Consider the following 14,284-nt stretch of genomic DNA (forward strand, 5'->3'; position numbering starts at 1 on the left):
GGGCCCTGTACCCGCATGGGAGACCAGGAGAAGCACCTGGTTGCTGGCTTCGGATCAGCGCGGTGCACCGGCTGCAGCGTGCCGGCCGCAGTAGCCATTGGAAGGTGAACCAACGGCAAAAGGAAGACCTTTCTCTCTGTCTCTCTCTCTCACTGTCCACTCTGCCTGTCAGTCAATAAATAAATAAATAAATAAATAAAAGAATATTTATTTATTTGAAAGTCATAGTTACAGAGAAGCAGAGGCAGAGAGGGAGGGAGAGAGAAGGTCTTCCATCTGCTGGTTCACTCCCCAGATGGCCACAACTGCCAGAACTGGGCTGATTTGAAGCCAAGAGCCAGGAGCTTCTTCCAGGTCTCCCATATGGGTGTAGCGGCTCCTTGGGTCATCTTCTACTGCTTTCCCAAGATGTAATAGGGAGCTGGATTGGAAGTGGAGAAGCCAGGACTCGAATTGGCGCCCACATGGGATGCCAGCACTGCAGGTGGAGGCTTTACCTACTATGCCACAGTGCCGGTCCCTAATTTTTTTTTTTTTTTTTTTTTTTTTTTTGGACAGGCAGAGTGGATAGTGAGAGAGAGAGAGACAGAGAGAAAGGTCTTCCTTTTTGCTGTTGGTTCACCCTCCAATGGCTGCTGCGGCCGGCGCATCTCACTGATCCGAAGCCAGGAGCCAGGTGCTTCTCCTGGTCTCCCATGCGGGTGCAGGGCCCAAGCACTTGGGCCATTCTCCACTGCACTCCCGGGCCATAGCAGAGAGCTGGCCTGGAAGAGGGGCAACCGGGATAGAATCTGGCACCCCAACTGGGACTAGAACCCGGTGTGCCGGCGCCGCAAGGCGGAGGATTAGCCTGTTAAGCCACGGCGCCGGCCCCTAATTTTTATTTTTTAAAGATTTATTTATTTGAAAGGGAGCTTAAAGATTTATTTGAAAGTCAGAGTTATACAGAGAGGAGAGGCAGAGAGAGAGAGAGAGAGAGAGAGAGAGAGAGAGAGAGGTCTTCCATCCGCTGGTTCATTCCCCAGATGGCCGCAATGACCAGAACTTCACTGATCCGAAGCCAGGAGCCAAGAGCTTCTTCTGGGTCTCCCACGCTGGTGCAGGGGCCCAAGGACTTGGGCCATCTTCTGCTTTCCCAAGCTGTAACAGGGAGCTGAATTGGAAGTAGAGAAGCCAGGACTCGAATTGGCGCCCGCATGGGATGCCAGCAGTGTACGTGGCGGCTTTACCTACTATGCCACAGCGCTGATCCCTAATTTTTATTTTTTAAAGATTTATTTATTTGAAAGGGAGAGTTACAAAGAGGGGATGAGAGAGAGAGAAAAAGAAAGAGAGATGTTCTATCCTCTGATTCACTTTCCAAATGGCCACAACAGCCAGAATTGGGCCGGGCTGAAGCTAGGACCAGGAGTTTCTTCTGGGTCTCCCACATGGGTGCAGGGACCCAAGAACTTGGATGATTTTCTACTGCTTTCCCAGGCACATTAGCAGGGACCTGGATCTGAAGTGGAGCAGCCGAGACTCAAACTGGCTCCCATATGGGATGCTCGCTCTGCAGGTAGCAGCTTAACCCATTAGTCCACAGTGTGGGCCCCTTTATTTATTTTTTTTAAGATTTAATTAATTATTTTGAAAGAGCAACAGAGATAGAGGGATAGAGAGACATCTATTCACTGGTTCACCTCCCAAGTGACTGCAACAGCTAGAGCTAGTCTAGGTCAGAACCAGGAGTCCAGAATTCCTTCTGGGTGTCTCACCTTGGTGGCGAGGGCCAAAGTACTAGATCCATTTCATTTGTTTACCCAAGTGCATTGGCAGGGAGCCGGATCAGAAGCAGAGCAAACCAGGAGTCAAACTGGGATGCCTTTATTACAAGTAGTGGCTTAACCCATTGCATCACAATGCTGGCTCCAATCTTGGTATACTTTTATGTTTACTTAAGATGCTAGAAAATAAATCCTTTTTGTGGTTCATAAGTGTGGTGATTGGATGTACACACATCTTTGTGAGATGTGCCTCTCTGTAAACCTCATTATGACAGTGGCACAATACCTGTCTGAAGTGGAAAAGAAAAAAAGATGTTAGAAAAGATTTATTGAGTCAAAGTGTAACTACGTATTTTCTTTGAGAACAAAATATTTATTTTTACTTTTTTTCTATTTACTTTTTTTGGTACTCTATATTCCCACAAATCAAAGAAAACATATCATATTCATGTTTTTGAGGTATAATTGCATTTTTGAAAATATATTTACAGGGGTCGGCGCTGTGGCGCAGCTGGTTAATACCCTGGCCTGAAGCGCTGGCATCCCATATGGGCACTGGTTCTAGTGTCCCGGCTGCTCCACTTCCAATCCAGCTCTCTGCTATGGCCTGGGAAAGCAGTAGAGAATGGCCCAAGTGCTTGGGCCCCTGCACCCACATGGGAGACCTGGAAGAAGCCCCTAGCTCCTGGCTTCGGATCAGTGCAGCTCTCACCATTGTGACCACCTGGGGAGTGAACCATCGGATGGAAGACTTTCTCTCTGCCTCTCTTCTATCTGTGTAACTCTGACTTTCAAATAAATAAATCTTTAAAAAAAAAAAAAAGAAAATATATTTACAAAGTTACCTTTGTAAAAAAGACTGAAGTCATTTACACTCCTACTAGTGGCTTAACTTTCCTTCTCTATGTATCAACCTTCTTACATATCCTTTTGTGAAAGACTTGCTTTCTTTATAATGGTGGGTGGGTGGGTAATCATTTCTCAACTCTTTTTGCAAAATCAGGACCTCTGGCTGCCACCTCTGCCACCGCAGAAGTCCTTGGGTGTTTTCTGAGGGATTGACTCCAGGCTTGCCTGCCTCCGAGTGGGTACCAGTATGCGGTCTTCCTTGGTATCTTGGCAGTACCAGCTATTTTGTTTCTTTACAAAAACCACTTCCTATTTCATCATCTTATGTGTGATAGGGCTAAACCATTGCCACATTTCAGATACAAGCTGCCTTTGGAGACTGGGCAGATGGTGGAATCCTGGGTGACTACTGGGAGTGTGCATGTAAGGATCTGGGTGACTGGCAGTGCTGTCCCTGAGAGTTACTGTTTCTGTGCAGGTGGCTGATTTACTGTTGGGAAAGTTCCAGGGTCTGATTGAAAAGTTTTATATCATCGATTGCCGCTATCCCTATGAGTACCTGGGAGGACACATCCAGGTGAGAGTACATTGTGAATATTAGCAGGGAAGGGGCCAGAGATACTTCTTTATTGTTAAGAGTTTGTGGACAAAGTATCCTATGGACTCTTGGTCCAGGACAAAAGTCACGCAATTGGAACACATCAAGACTGAAGTTCTCATTCCTGTTTTAATTTTTTTTTTTTTTAAGATTTATTTATAGCCGATGCCGCTGCTCACTAGGCTAATCCTCCACCTGCGGCACTGGCACCCCACCCCGGCTTCTAGTCCCGGTTGGGGTACTAGATTCTGTCCCGGTTGCTCCTCTTTCAGTCCAGCTCTCTGCTGTGGCCCAGGAGTACAGTGGAGGATGGCCCAGGTCCTTGGGCCCTGTACCCTCATGGGAGACCAGGAGGAAGCACCTGGCTCCTGGCTTTGGATTGGTGTAGCACGCCGGCCACAGCACACTGGCCAGCCGTAGCGGCCACTTCGGGGGTGAACCAATGGAAAAAGGAAGACCTTTCTCTCTGTCTCTCTCTCTCACTCTCTAACTCTGCCTGTCAAAGAAAAAAAAAAGCGTTTAAAAAAAAAAAAAGGCTACGTGACTGGCCTGACTGCGTGGAAAAAAAAATTTTATTTTTTTGGGGCCAGTGCTGTGGGTAAAGTCACTGCCTGCAGTGCTGGCATCCCATAGGAACTCTGGTTTGAGTTCTAGCTGCTCTACTTCTAATCCAGCTCTCTGCTATGGCCTGAGAAAGTAATAGAAGATGGCCCAAGTCCTTGGGCACCTGCACCCACGAAGAAGCTCCAGGTTCCTAGTTTCAGATCAGCCTAGGTCCTTGCTTCCAACTGGCCCAGCTCTGGCCATTGTGGCCACTTGGGGAGTGAACCAGTGGATGGAAGACCTCTCTCTCTGCCTCTGCCTCTGCAACTCTGCTTTTCAAATAAATAAATAAATCTTTAAAAAAAAATATTTATTTGAATAGGGTAGAAACAGATCTGCTGGTTCACTCCGCAAATGGCCACAATTGCTGGGGTTGGTCCAGGCTAAAACCAGGAGCCTGGAGCTCCATCCAGGTCTCCCAAGTGGGTAGCAGGGGCCCAAACACTTGGGCCATCATCTGCTGCTTTCCCAGATGCATTAACAGGGAGCTGTATCGGAAAAACAGCAGTTGGGACAGAAACCAGTGCTCAGTTAAGGGATGCCAGCTTTGTAGACAGCAGCTTGACTCTCTCTGCTACAATGCCAGCCACCTGTTTTAATTCTTTATACCTTCAATAACTTACTTTCCCTTTCTTTCTTAGACCTCTCTCTCTTTTCTACAGTAGTCAAGGGCTCCAACCTGAAATGAAGCATTAATACCAGGACTGAGAAGCACTCTGCAAACACTGCTCATGGACATTACTTGCAGTGGTCCCTACACTTGAGGCAGTTTAGTTCTGTGAACACTTTATTGGGCATTTACTGCATACCAAGCTCTATGCTAGGCCCTAGGGCTAGAGACAAAGAAAGATATACAAGGGGTCATTAGAAAGTTCATGGGAGATACATATTTGAAAAAACTATGCTTGGATTTCAAAAATATCTTGCAATAAAATAAATGTTTCATTTTATTTTTATTCTATGAATTTTTTGAAGTACCTTCATACTTAACTCTTTGCCCTGAAAGTGCTTATAATTTGGCTTTTTTGGCCCAAATATCCTAGGATGGGATCACAGCCATTTCTAAGTATTGACAGTATCTCATAGCATCCACAGGCCCTTGAGGAAATATTTAAAATTCTTCTTTAATAAAATAAAATAAAATTCTTCTTCGGCAGGGCGCCTTAAACTTGTATAGTCAAGAAGAACTGCGTAACTTCTTTCTGAAGAAGCCCATTGTCCCCTTGGATGTCCAGAAAAGAATAATCCTCGTGTTCCACTGTGAATTCTCGTCTGAGAGGGGCCCCCGAATGTGAGTGTCTGTGGGTAGAGCGGGTGATCGTGGTGGATCTTAAGGTGGAGTCCCCACAGCAGTTCAAAGAGGGCAGCTGAGTGAGTGCTCTCCACCACAGCTTGAAGCATGTGAGGAAGGTAGAAGGATGGAATTTTTTTTTTTTTGACAGTCAGAGTTAGACAGTGAGAGAGAGAGACAGAAAGAAAGGTCTTCTCTCTGTTGGTTCACTCCCCAAATGGCCACTATGGCCAGCACGCTGCACCAATCCGAAGCCAGGAGCCAGGTGCTTCCTCCTGGTCTCCCATGCGGGTGCAGGGCCCAAGCACTTGGGCCATCCTCCACTGTCTTCCTGGGCCACAGCAGAGAGCTGGACTGGAAGAGGAGCAACCGGGACAGAATCCGGCGCCCGAACTGGGACAAAAACCCGGGGTGCCAGCGCTGCAGGCGGAGGACTAGCCTAGTGAGCTCAGTGCTGGCCAGAAGAATGGAATTTCTAAACCCAAAAAGTTTGGAGCAGTAAAGAAAAAAGGATTACAAGTGAGGTCCTAATGGAGGGAAGAGGGAAGGGTGGTGCTCCTTGGACCTCCCTTTGCAAAGACAGTGAGATCTGAAGACCCTTTGGGGTTAACAAGTTTGTCCTTCTCCCTCCTTCCCCAGTGACAACGTGTCTGATACTGACCTTGCTGCCTTCCCTCCCACTTATCTCTGGGTTTTCTCTAAAGGTGCCGCTCTCTAAGAGAAGAGGACAGGGCGCTGAACCGGTATCCTGCATTACACTACCCAGAGCTGTATATCCTCAAAGGGGGTTACAGAGACTTCTTTCCAGAATATATGGTAAAGGGGAGCTAACTCTTGGGATAGCCACTTTTAGCATGCAGTTCCCAGGGCCTACTGCTATTCCTTCTCAGCCGCTGCTGGCAGCCATGTTCTGTCATACTTGGTAGGCAAAGTTCCACAGTCTAGGAAATCTCTTACTCTGTCTTCTACCTTTCAGGAACTGTGTGAACCACAGAGCTACTGTCCTATGCATCACCTGGAGCACAAGGCTGAGCTGCTGAAGTGCCGAAGCCAGAGCAAAGCAGAGGAAGGGGAGCGGCAGCTGAGGGAGCAGATTGCCCTGCTGGTGAAGGATGTTTGTCCCTGAGAACAGGTCAGCCACTGGCTGCTAAGGAGTCACCAAGGATACTGTAGAAACCATGAGCAGAAAGAGGCCGTCACCTGTGCAACTATATAGAGGCTTTGTAGAGGATATCGTCTACATAGCTCCAAGATTCTTTGTTAAAAGATGTTCACGAGCCAACGGGCTGCCAAACTGTTGTAACTTTAGGCCTGGGATTGTCTAGATTTCATCAGAGCGCTGGCTGGTGGCTGGCTGGCAGCTGAGTCCTGGAGCTGGCCCTGTGAAGCTGTGGCCTTGAGTTCATAGAGATGTGTGTTGCTTCCAGGAGCTCCTGCACGCTTCTGTCCAACTACTCATGGTTCCTCACAAGCCAGCCAGACTCTCTCATGCTGGGCTTCTGCATAGGCAGAACAGTTTTCCACCTTCTTTCTCTCTGTTTTCTTGTTCCCCTTCTCTCTCTCTCTCTCTCTTTTTTTTTTTTAAATAGAAAATAAACATTGCAGAATCAGATGCAATTGTGAGTCCAGACTGCTCCTAGAATATATAGAAGCAAGAGGTTACTCATTTAGACTCCTTTGGACATAGAGGTGTAACTGTCTTTGTTCACAGCTAAGACCAAGGTGCTTTTTTGTAAACTGCTAGGTCTCAGCTGGGTCCTTGGACCATCAGCATCATCTGACTTTGAGATGGAAATTTTCAGGTTCACTTCAGACTTACTAAATCAGAACCTATTATGTTAAGGCCCAGAAATCTGAGTTTTTTAAGGTTTTTTTCTTTATGTATTTATTTTTTAGGATTGGTTTATTTATTTGGAAGTCCAAGGGCCAGTGCCATGGGTTATCAGGTAAAGCTACCACTTTGGCGCTGGCATCCCATTTGGGCCCATATGCATCCAGGCTGTACCACTTCTGATCCAGCTCCCTGCTAATGCAACTGGGAAAAACAGAGGATGGCCCAAATGCTTGGGCCTCTGTACCATGTGAGAGACCCAGAAGAAGCTCCTGGCTTGGGAACGGTTCAGCTCCGGCCTTTGTGGCCATTGGGGGATTGAATCAGCAGATGAAAGACCTCTCTCTCTCTCTCTCTCTCTCTCTCTCTCCATCTCTCTCTGTAACTCTGTCTTTCAAATAAAGTAAACCTTTTTTTAAAAAAAGAAAAGAAAGTCACAGAGAGAGAGGGAAAGACAGAGAGAGACCCTACATTACTGGTTCACTCCTTAGGGGGCTACAATGTCCAGAGCTGGGGCAGGATGAAGTCAGGAGCCAGGAGCTTCTTTTGGATCTCTCATGTGTGTGGTAGGGGCCCAAACACTGGGCCCATCTTCCGCTGCTTTCCCCAGGCCGATAACAAGGAGCTGGATTGGAAGTGGAACAGCTAGGACACAAACCAGAGTGCCGACGTTACAGGTGGTGGCATTACCCGCCACACCACAATGCTTTCACCTTTATGTATTTTTTAAAAAAAGATTTTTTTTTATTCACTTGAAAGAGTTGTAGAGAAGGAGAGACACAGAGAGAGAGAGATTGATCTTCTATCTTCTGGTTCACTCCCCAGATGGCTGCAGTGGCCTGGATGGGGCCACGCAGAATCCAGGAGCTAGGGACTTCATTTGGATTTCCCACTTGGATAGCAGGGGCCCAACCATTGGGGCATCTTCTGCTTTCCCCAGGCCATTAGCAGGGAGCTGGATCAGAAGTGGAACAATCTGGACTCAAACTGGCACCCATGTGGGATGCCACCATCACAGGCAGTGACTTTACCTGCTACACAACAATGCCAGCACTTGTTTTATGTATTTTTAATTGACAAATAATAATTGTATGTATTTATAGGTTACATTGTGATAATTCGGTTCATAAATGGCATGAATACAGTGTGTGATGATCAAGTCAGGGTAATTAACATATCTAGTTCTTTAAAAATTTGTCATTTTTTTGTGTTAGGAATCTTCTAACTCTTAGTTTTCTTTTAAAGATTCATTTATTTATTTGAAAATTACAGTTAAAGAGACATCTTCCATCTGCTGGTTTACTCCTCAAATGACCAAATGGCTGGGGCTGGGCTGAGCAGAAGCCAGGAGCCAGGAACTTCTTCCCGGTCTCCTACATGGGTGCAGGGAGAGTTCTTAACCCACCATTCCACAACATCACCCTGCCTGCCTTTTTTGTGAATATTTATTTTGTTTATTTGAAAGGCAGAGTTGCAGGGGTGGGGAGGGAGGGAGAGACAGAGACATCTTACATTTGCTGATTCACTCCCAAATGGTTGTAATGGCCAGGGCTGGGCCAGGCCAAAGCCATGAGACAGGAGCTTCTTCCAGGTCTTGGAGGAGTTCTTTAATTTTTAAACATTTATTTATTTTTTCTGAAGGACAGAGTTACAGAGAGGCAGAGGCACAGAGAGACCTTCCATCCGCTGGTTCATTCCCCAGATGGCCTCAATGTCTGGAGCTGAACTGCTCTGAAGCCAAGAGCCAGGAGCCGGGAGCCGGGAGCTTCTTCTGGGTCTCCCACACAGGTGTAGCAGCCAAAGCACTTGGGCCATCTTCTACTGCTTTTCCAGGCTGTAGCAGAGAGCTGGATCGGAAGTGGAGCAGCCGGGTCTGGAATTGGTGCCCATATGGGATGCCGGCACGGCAGGCAGCAGCTTTAACTGCTGTACCACAGAGCCAGTCCCTTTGGAGGAGTTCTTTATAAAAGATATAATAGGGGCTGGCATTGTGGTTTAGTGGGTAAAGCTGCTGCCTGTAACACTAACATCCCCTATGAACGCTAGTTCCTGTCTTGGCTGTTCCACTTTTGATCCAGCTCCCTGCTGATGGCCTGGGAAAGTGGCAGAAGATGGCCTAAGTGATTGGGCCCCTGCCACCCACGTGGGAAACCCAGATGAAGTTCCTGGCTATTGCAGTCATTTGGGGAGTGAAGCAACGACAAGAAGACCTCTCTGATGACTCGAGTCTCGGCTACTCCACTTCTGATCTAGCTCTATGCTATGGCCTGCAAAAGCAGTAGAAGATGCCCCAAGTCCTTGGGCCCCTGCACCTGTTTGGGGACCTGGAGGAAGCTCCTGGCTTCGGATTGGTGCAGCTCCTGCCGTTGCAGCCATCTGGGGAGAAAACCAGCAGATGGAAGACCTCTCTCTCTTTCTCTCTGCCTCTGCCTCTCTGTAACTCTGTTTTTCAAATAAATAAATCAAATAAATAAATAAATCTTAAAAAAAAAAACACATTAGCAATCTTGGTTTAACTTTTTTAAAAAGGAAAACCAAGATGATTGGCATTCTCTAAGGCAAATCATTGATCTGGATGAGGCTCAAAAGGTTCCAGTCTGCAGTGGAGTTTTGACTTTTTCAAACTCTTTACTCTGTTTCTCGTAAGTTTAGGATTTGGGGTGGTTGGAAGTAGAGATTTGTGATATACTGATACAAATAAAATAAAAGTATCAAGTTAGATCATTAGACATAAGAAAAATCTTTGAAACTGTAATCTTCAGTTTCATCCCAGGCTTTGCTTCCTTAGAGCTTCTTAAGGTGGGTAAGCTTTATCTGAACAGTGAGGCATAGCCTGATTTGGCCAAGGGTGGCATGGAATTGGCTGAACATTATCGTTTTCTGGCATTATCCTAGTAGACTGATAGCCCAGGACTAGAAAAGAGCAAAGTGCTCTGAAGCCTAGGCTTCAGATAAAATAGAGACAGAAATAACTCTCTAGGTTCTGGAGCAGGGAGACTTTTTTTTTTTTTAACCTATCTTTTTTTAATTGAGAGGGAAGAAGGGTTGTAGTCACAGGGCAGCCTGGGCAACTGGATTGGTTTTTTTGCGAGGTTTTTTGTGCATTGCCCCTGCCCTGAATTGCCATGTGCAGACCTCACAGCAGAGGGCAGTGCTGTATTCTCCAGGACAGCCTCCACTGCTACCTACTGCGCTTGCCTGTCATCAAGAATGCAGCTACCTCCCCAACCCTCTGCCTGAGCTCAGAGCTCAGAGCTCAGAGCTCAGAGGGCTGACAGGACAACGGAGAGGAGAGCTGCTGCTGTGTTAGCTGGAGGCACCTGGGGGAACACTGCTCTTCTTCATTTGACCCACACACGTATCCCCTGTCCCCTAAGCAGGGATTCCCAGTAGCCCAAGGGAAAAACTGCTTGAAACACCTCTTCTTCCAAGTGTGAGGATGGTTCCCAGTTCACTGCCTGTCCTTGTGCCTCATTTACTGATAATTCTCCCCAGAAAGACAGATTTAAGCCCTGACATTGGTGTACATATATTCACATTTCAGTAATTTTAATTAAGTAGCAAGTTCCGTGTCTCAAGACAAAAAGCTTGGACTTAGTTATCTACTCAGTGAAAAGTTGTGTTTGCTCAAAGGCACCATGCTTTTTTTTTTTTTTTTTTTTTTTAAGATTTTGTTTATTTGAGAGATAGAGTTACAGACAGTGAGAGGGAGAGACAGAGAGAAAGGTATTCCGTCATTGGTTCACTCCCCAGATGGCCGCAACAGCCGAAGCTGCGCCGACCCAAAGCCAGGAGCCAGGAGCCTCATCCAGTCTCCCACATGGGTGTAGGGGCCCAAGGACTTGAGCCATCCTCTACTGCTTTCCCAGGCCATAGCAGAGAGCTGGATTGGAAGAGGAGCAGCTGGGACTACAACCAGTGCCCTTATGGGATGCTGGCACTGCAGGCGGAGGATTAACCTACTGTGCCACAGTGCAGGCCCCAGTACCGTGTTCTTATCTTCCCATTGTGTGGGGGCACCATGTGATCTGATTCATGTAATTTTCAGGAATAAAAGTATTAGCTAACTTTTTTCAGGTGCTCCTTGCATACTGTATAAGACTTTCTAAACTCATTTTATATAAAAGCAAATTAATTTTCACAACAGTTCTGCCAGGCATGTAGATATAAAAATTGAGGGTCAGAGGAATTAAGTAATTTATTTGAGGTTACACAGTTAATAAATGTCAGAGTTGGGCTTTGAACCCAGATAATATGATTCAGTAGTTATTGCCCTTTGTGATTTTTGCTGTTAACAAATTCTCACCAAAGAACAGTGTGCTTTTCTATAATTCGTAGTGTACTGGATGTTAAATCTGTAAAAGCCTCAATTTTAAGTTCTTGAAAAGTTGGTGCCATAGTTGAAACATGACATGGCTACCCACCTCATGCTGACAATTAAGTCCCAACGTCATGAATTAATGAATTAATGATACTACAAGGTGGAGATTTGTTCAATTATGCTTAGGAGATGAGCCTAGTGGGATATCCTTAGATCATTGGTAGCATACCCTCACAAGAAAGTGATCACTGGAAGGTTGATTATATAAAGTTGAGTAGAACCTATAACCCACCCCCACCTCCTAATTCTGCTTCTTGGATCACCATGTGGTCATTCTCCTGTGCACACTCCATGAGTGTCATCCTCTGGCCTCACCAGACAGCCAAACCAATAGAGCCTGCCAATACTGTCTGTGAAGCTACAAAACTTGGTAGTTAAGATGCTTGCATTTCATATTTAAGTACCTGAGTTTAATACTTGACTCCAGCTCCTGACTCTAGCTTCCTGCTAATGCTGACCCTGGGAGGCAGCAGTGATGGCTCAAGTAATTGAGTTCCTATCACTCACATGGGAGACCTGGATCAAGTTCTTGGCTCCTGGCATCAGCCCAGTCCAGTCCCTGCCATTGCAGGCATTTGGGAATCAACCAGTGGATAGGAGGGTGCGCTCTCGCTCGCTCTCGCTCTCTCTATCTCTCTCCCTCTCAAAATATTAAAATGTTTTAAGGAGAGAGGAAGGGAATATCATATTCTTAGAATTTTTTCTATGAACTATATTGAATCAGTTAAAAACTAATAAAATCTTTAAAAAATCAGAATGAGAGGCGCCGGTGCTGTGGTATTGCAGGTAAGGCTGTGGCCTGCAGTGCCGCCATCCCACAGGGGCCCTGGTTCAAGTCCTGGCTGCTCTACTTCCAATCCATCTCACGTCTAAGGCCTGGGAAAGCAGTGGAAGATGGCTCAAATTCTTGGGTCCCTGCAAGCGTGTGGGAGACCTGGAAGAAGCTCCTGGCTCCTGGCTTTGGATCAACACAGCTCCGGCCATTGCGGCCATCTGGGAACTGAACCAGCAGATAGGAGACCTTTCTCACTCACTCTCTGCCTCTGCCTCTCTGTAGCTCTGCCTTTCAAATAAATAAATAAATATTTTAAAAAACAGAATATAGAAAAAATAAGAATGAGAAACATTAAAAAAGAGAGAAATTAAAAAAACAGTATTTTCAGGGGCTGGTGTTGTGATGTAGCAGGTTAAGCTGCCACCTGCAATGCTGGCATCCTATATGGGTGCCAGTTGAGTCCTAGCTGCTCCACTTCTGATCCAGCTCCCTGCTCATGTGCCTGAGAAAGCAGCTGAAGATGGCTCAAGTGCTTGAGACCCTGCATCCACGTGAGAGATCTGGTCAGCTCTGTCAGTTACAGCCAGTTAGAGAGATATTCTCTCCCTCTCCCTCTCCTTCTCCCTCTCTCCATATGTGTGTGTATGTATGTGTATATCTATATATGTAAATTTATTTTTAAGATTTATTTATTTGAAAGGTAGAGTTACAGAGAAAGAAGGGAAAGTGTGTGTGTGTGTGTGTGTATCCCCATTTGGGGAGTGAACCAGCAGACGGAAGATCTCTCTCTCTCTCTCTCTCCTTCTTCTCTCTGTAAATTTATTTTATTTTATTTGAAAAGTAGAGTTACAGAGAGAGAAGGAGAGAGAGAGAGATCTTCCATCTGCTTGTTTACTCCCCAAATGGCTGCAACAACCTGTACTGGGCCAGGCCTAAGCCAGGAACCAGGAGCTTCTTCGTGGTCTCCCTTGTGGGTGCAGGGGCCCAAGCATTTGGGCCATCTTCTACTGCTTTCCCAGGCACATTAGCAGGGAGCTGGATTGGAAGTGAAACATCAGGGACTCAAACCGGCACTCTTATGGGATGCCAGCACTGCAGGCTGCTGCTTTAACCCACTGAGCCACAGTGCTGGCCTCCATAAAATGAAATAAGTTTAAAAATGTTTTAAATGCACAAAGTAGGAAAATGGTTCGTTGTTTCTACCACTACAAGCACCCTTGCCCACAATAATCTTCAAAAAAAGAAGAAATAAATACAGCAACCTCCAGCTCCAGATCAGCAGGTTTGGTGATGAGGAATATTCTAGTTCCCAGATTAACTCCACATGCTGCCTGGGATGTTATCATTTATTCAGTGATTTGCTATGTGCCAGGAACTATGTTAAACCCTTTCCCCCAATATGTACTTGTTAAGTTCTCACAACTATTATTTGCAATAGATACTATTATCCCTAAAGATGAAGAAACAAAAGCACAAAAAACATGACTTGTCGCAAATCACCCAACAAGTATTTGTAAATGGCATTGAACCTGAGCAATCTATAAAGCTTGTAGTCTTAACTATTCACTATACTGCTAACATAATTTAGGATAGCAGCAGAGATTAAGGCTCAACAGGAAAAATACACTTGAAAGAAGGCATAATCCACATATATAGTCCAACCTTAAGAGAAGAAAATCAAGATTACAGATGAAAGTGGAGTAAGATACAGTCTGGACCTTGAAGCCCTGATAATCTGGTTTGAAAGGCAGAGTTTGTGTCTTCATCATTTTGCACCTAGCACAAAACTGGATCCATAATCAAAAGACATTACCGAATTGAATGACGGCTGAGTAACATCATCTTTCTAGAAAGGACTGGCTCATTTGTCATTATCCACAAGGTTCCCAACGGCAATGCTGCTTATCTAGCAGGTGTTGGCAGTCACAGAGGACATGGTTGGTGGGGAGAGAGTATGCTAAGAGTTGTCAATATTAGTCTTAGAGTCCTGTTTATTTGCACAGGCTCCTCAAACCTCCCCTAGCCTTGGTTACCAATCCTCAAGGCCCTCTGATACTAGTCTCTACTCCAGTGTCCAGGTAGAAAGATCCTCCAGGCACCTCATGCACTCTCAGAGAAAGGCTAACCTCTTGCAGATGGTATTGGGTGTTGCTCCCCACCCCATTAACTTGACTCTGTTTCTGGATTCTT

General features: G+C 45.9%; 1 protein-coding gene and 1 non-coding gene across 7 annotated transcripts in view; both read left to right on the top strand.

The window, feature by feature from the left end:
- The window catches only part of CDC25C (cell division cycle 25C), a 52,409-nt gene that overhangs the window by 25,925 nt on the left and 12,200 nt on the right, over positions 1-14,284 (top strand). For 3 of the 6 annotated variants that reach the window (XM_062189071.1, XM_062189072.1, XM_062189074.1), the window contains exons 12-15: positions 3,094-3,192; positions 4,974-5,107; positions 5,812-5,923; positions 6,084-8,395. In XM_062189071.1, the coding sequence (XP_062045055.1) occupies positions 3,094-3,192; positions 4,974-5,107; positions 5,812-5,923; positions 6,084-6,233 (495 nt within the window). In that variant the 3' untranslated portion in view covers positions 6,234-8,395. Of the gene's footprint in view, positions 1-3,093; positions 3,193-4,973; positions 5,108-5,811; positions 5,924-6,083; positions 8,398-14,284 lie in introns of those variants that run through there. The other 3 variants (XM_062189073.1, XM_062189075.1, XM_062189077.1) reach the window with 3 other exon arrangements.
- On the top strand, positions 1,957-2,062 carry LOC133758980 (small nucleolar RNA U13). Its single transcript, XR_009865874.1, has one exon. It is a non-coding gene; the product is annotated as a small nucleolar RNA U13 (small nucleolar RNA).

This window comes from Lepus europaeus, chromosome 4, assembly GCF_033115175.1.
Source record: "Lepus europaeus isolate LE1 chromosome 4, mLepTim1.pri, whole genome shotgun sequence".
Taxonomy (NCBI): domain Eukaryota; kingdom Metazoa; phylum Chordata; class Mammalia; order Lagomorpha; family Leporidae; genus Lepus; species Lepus europaeus.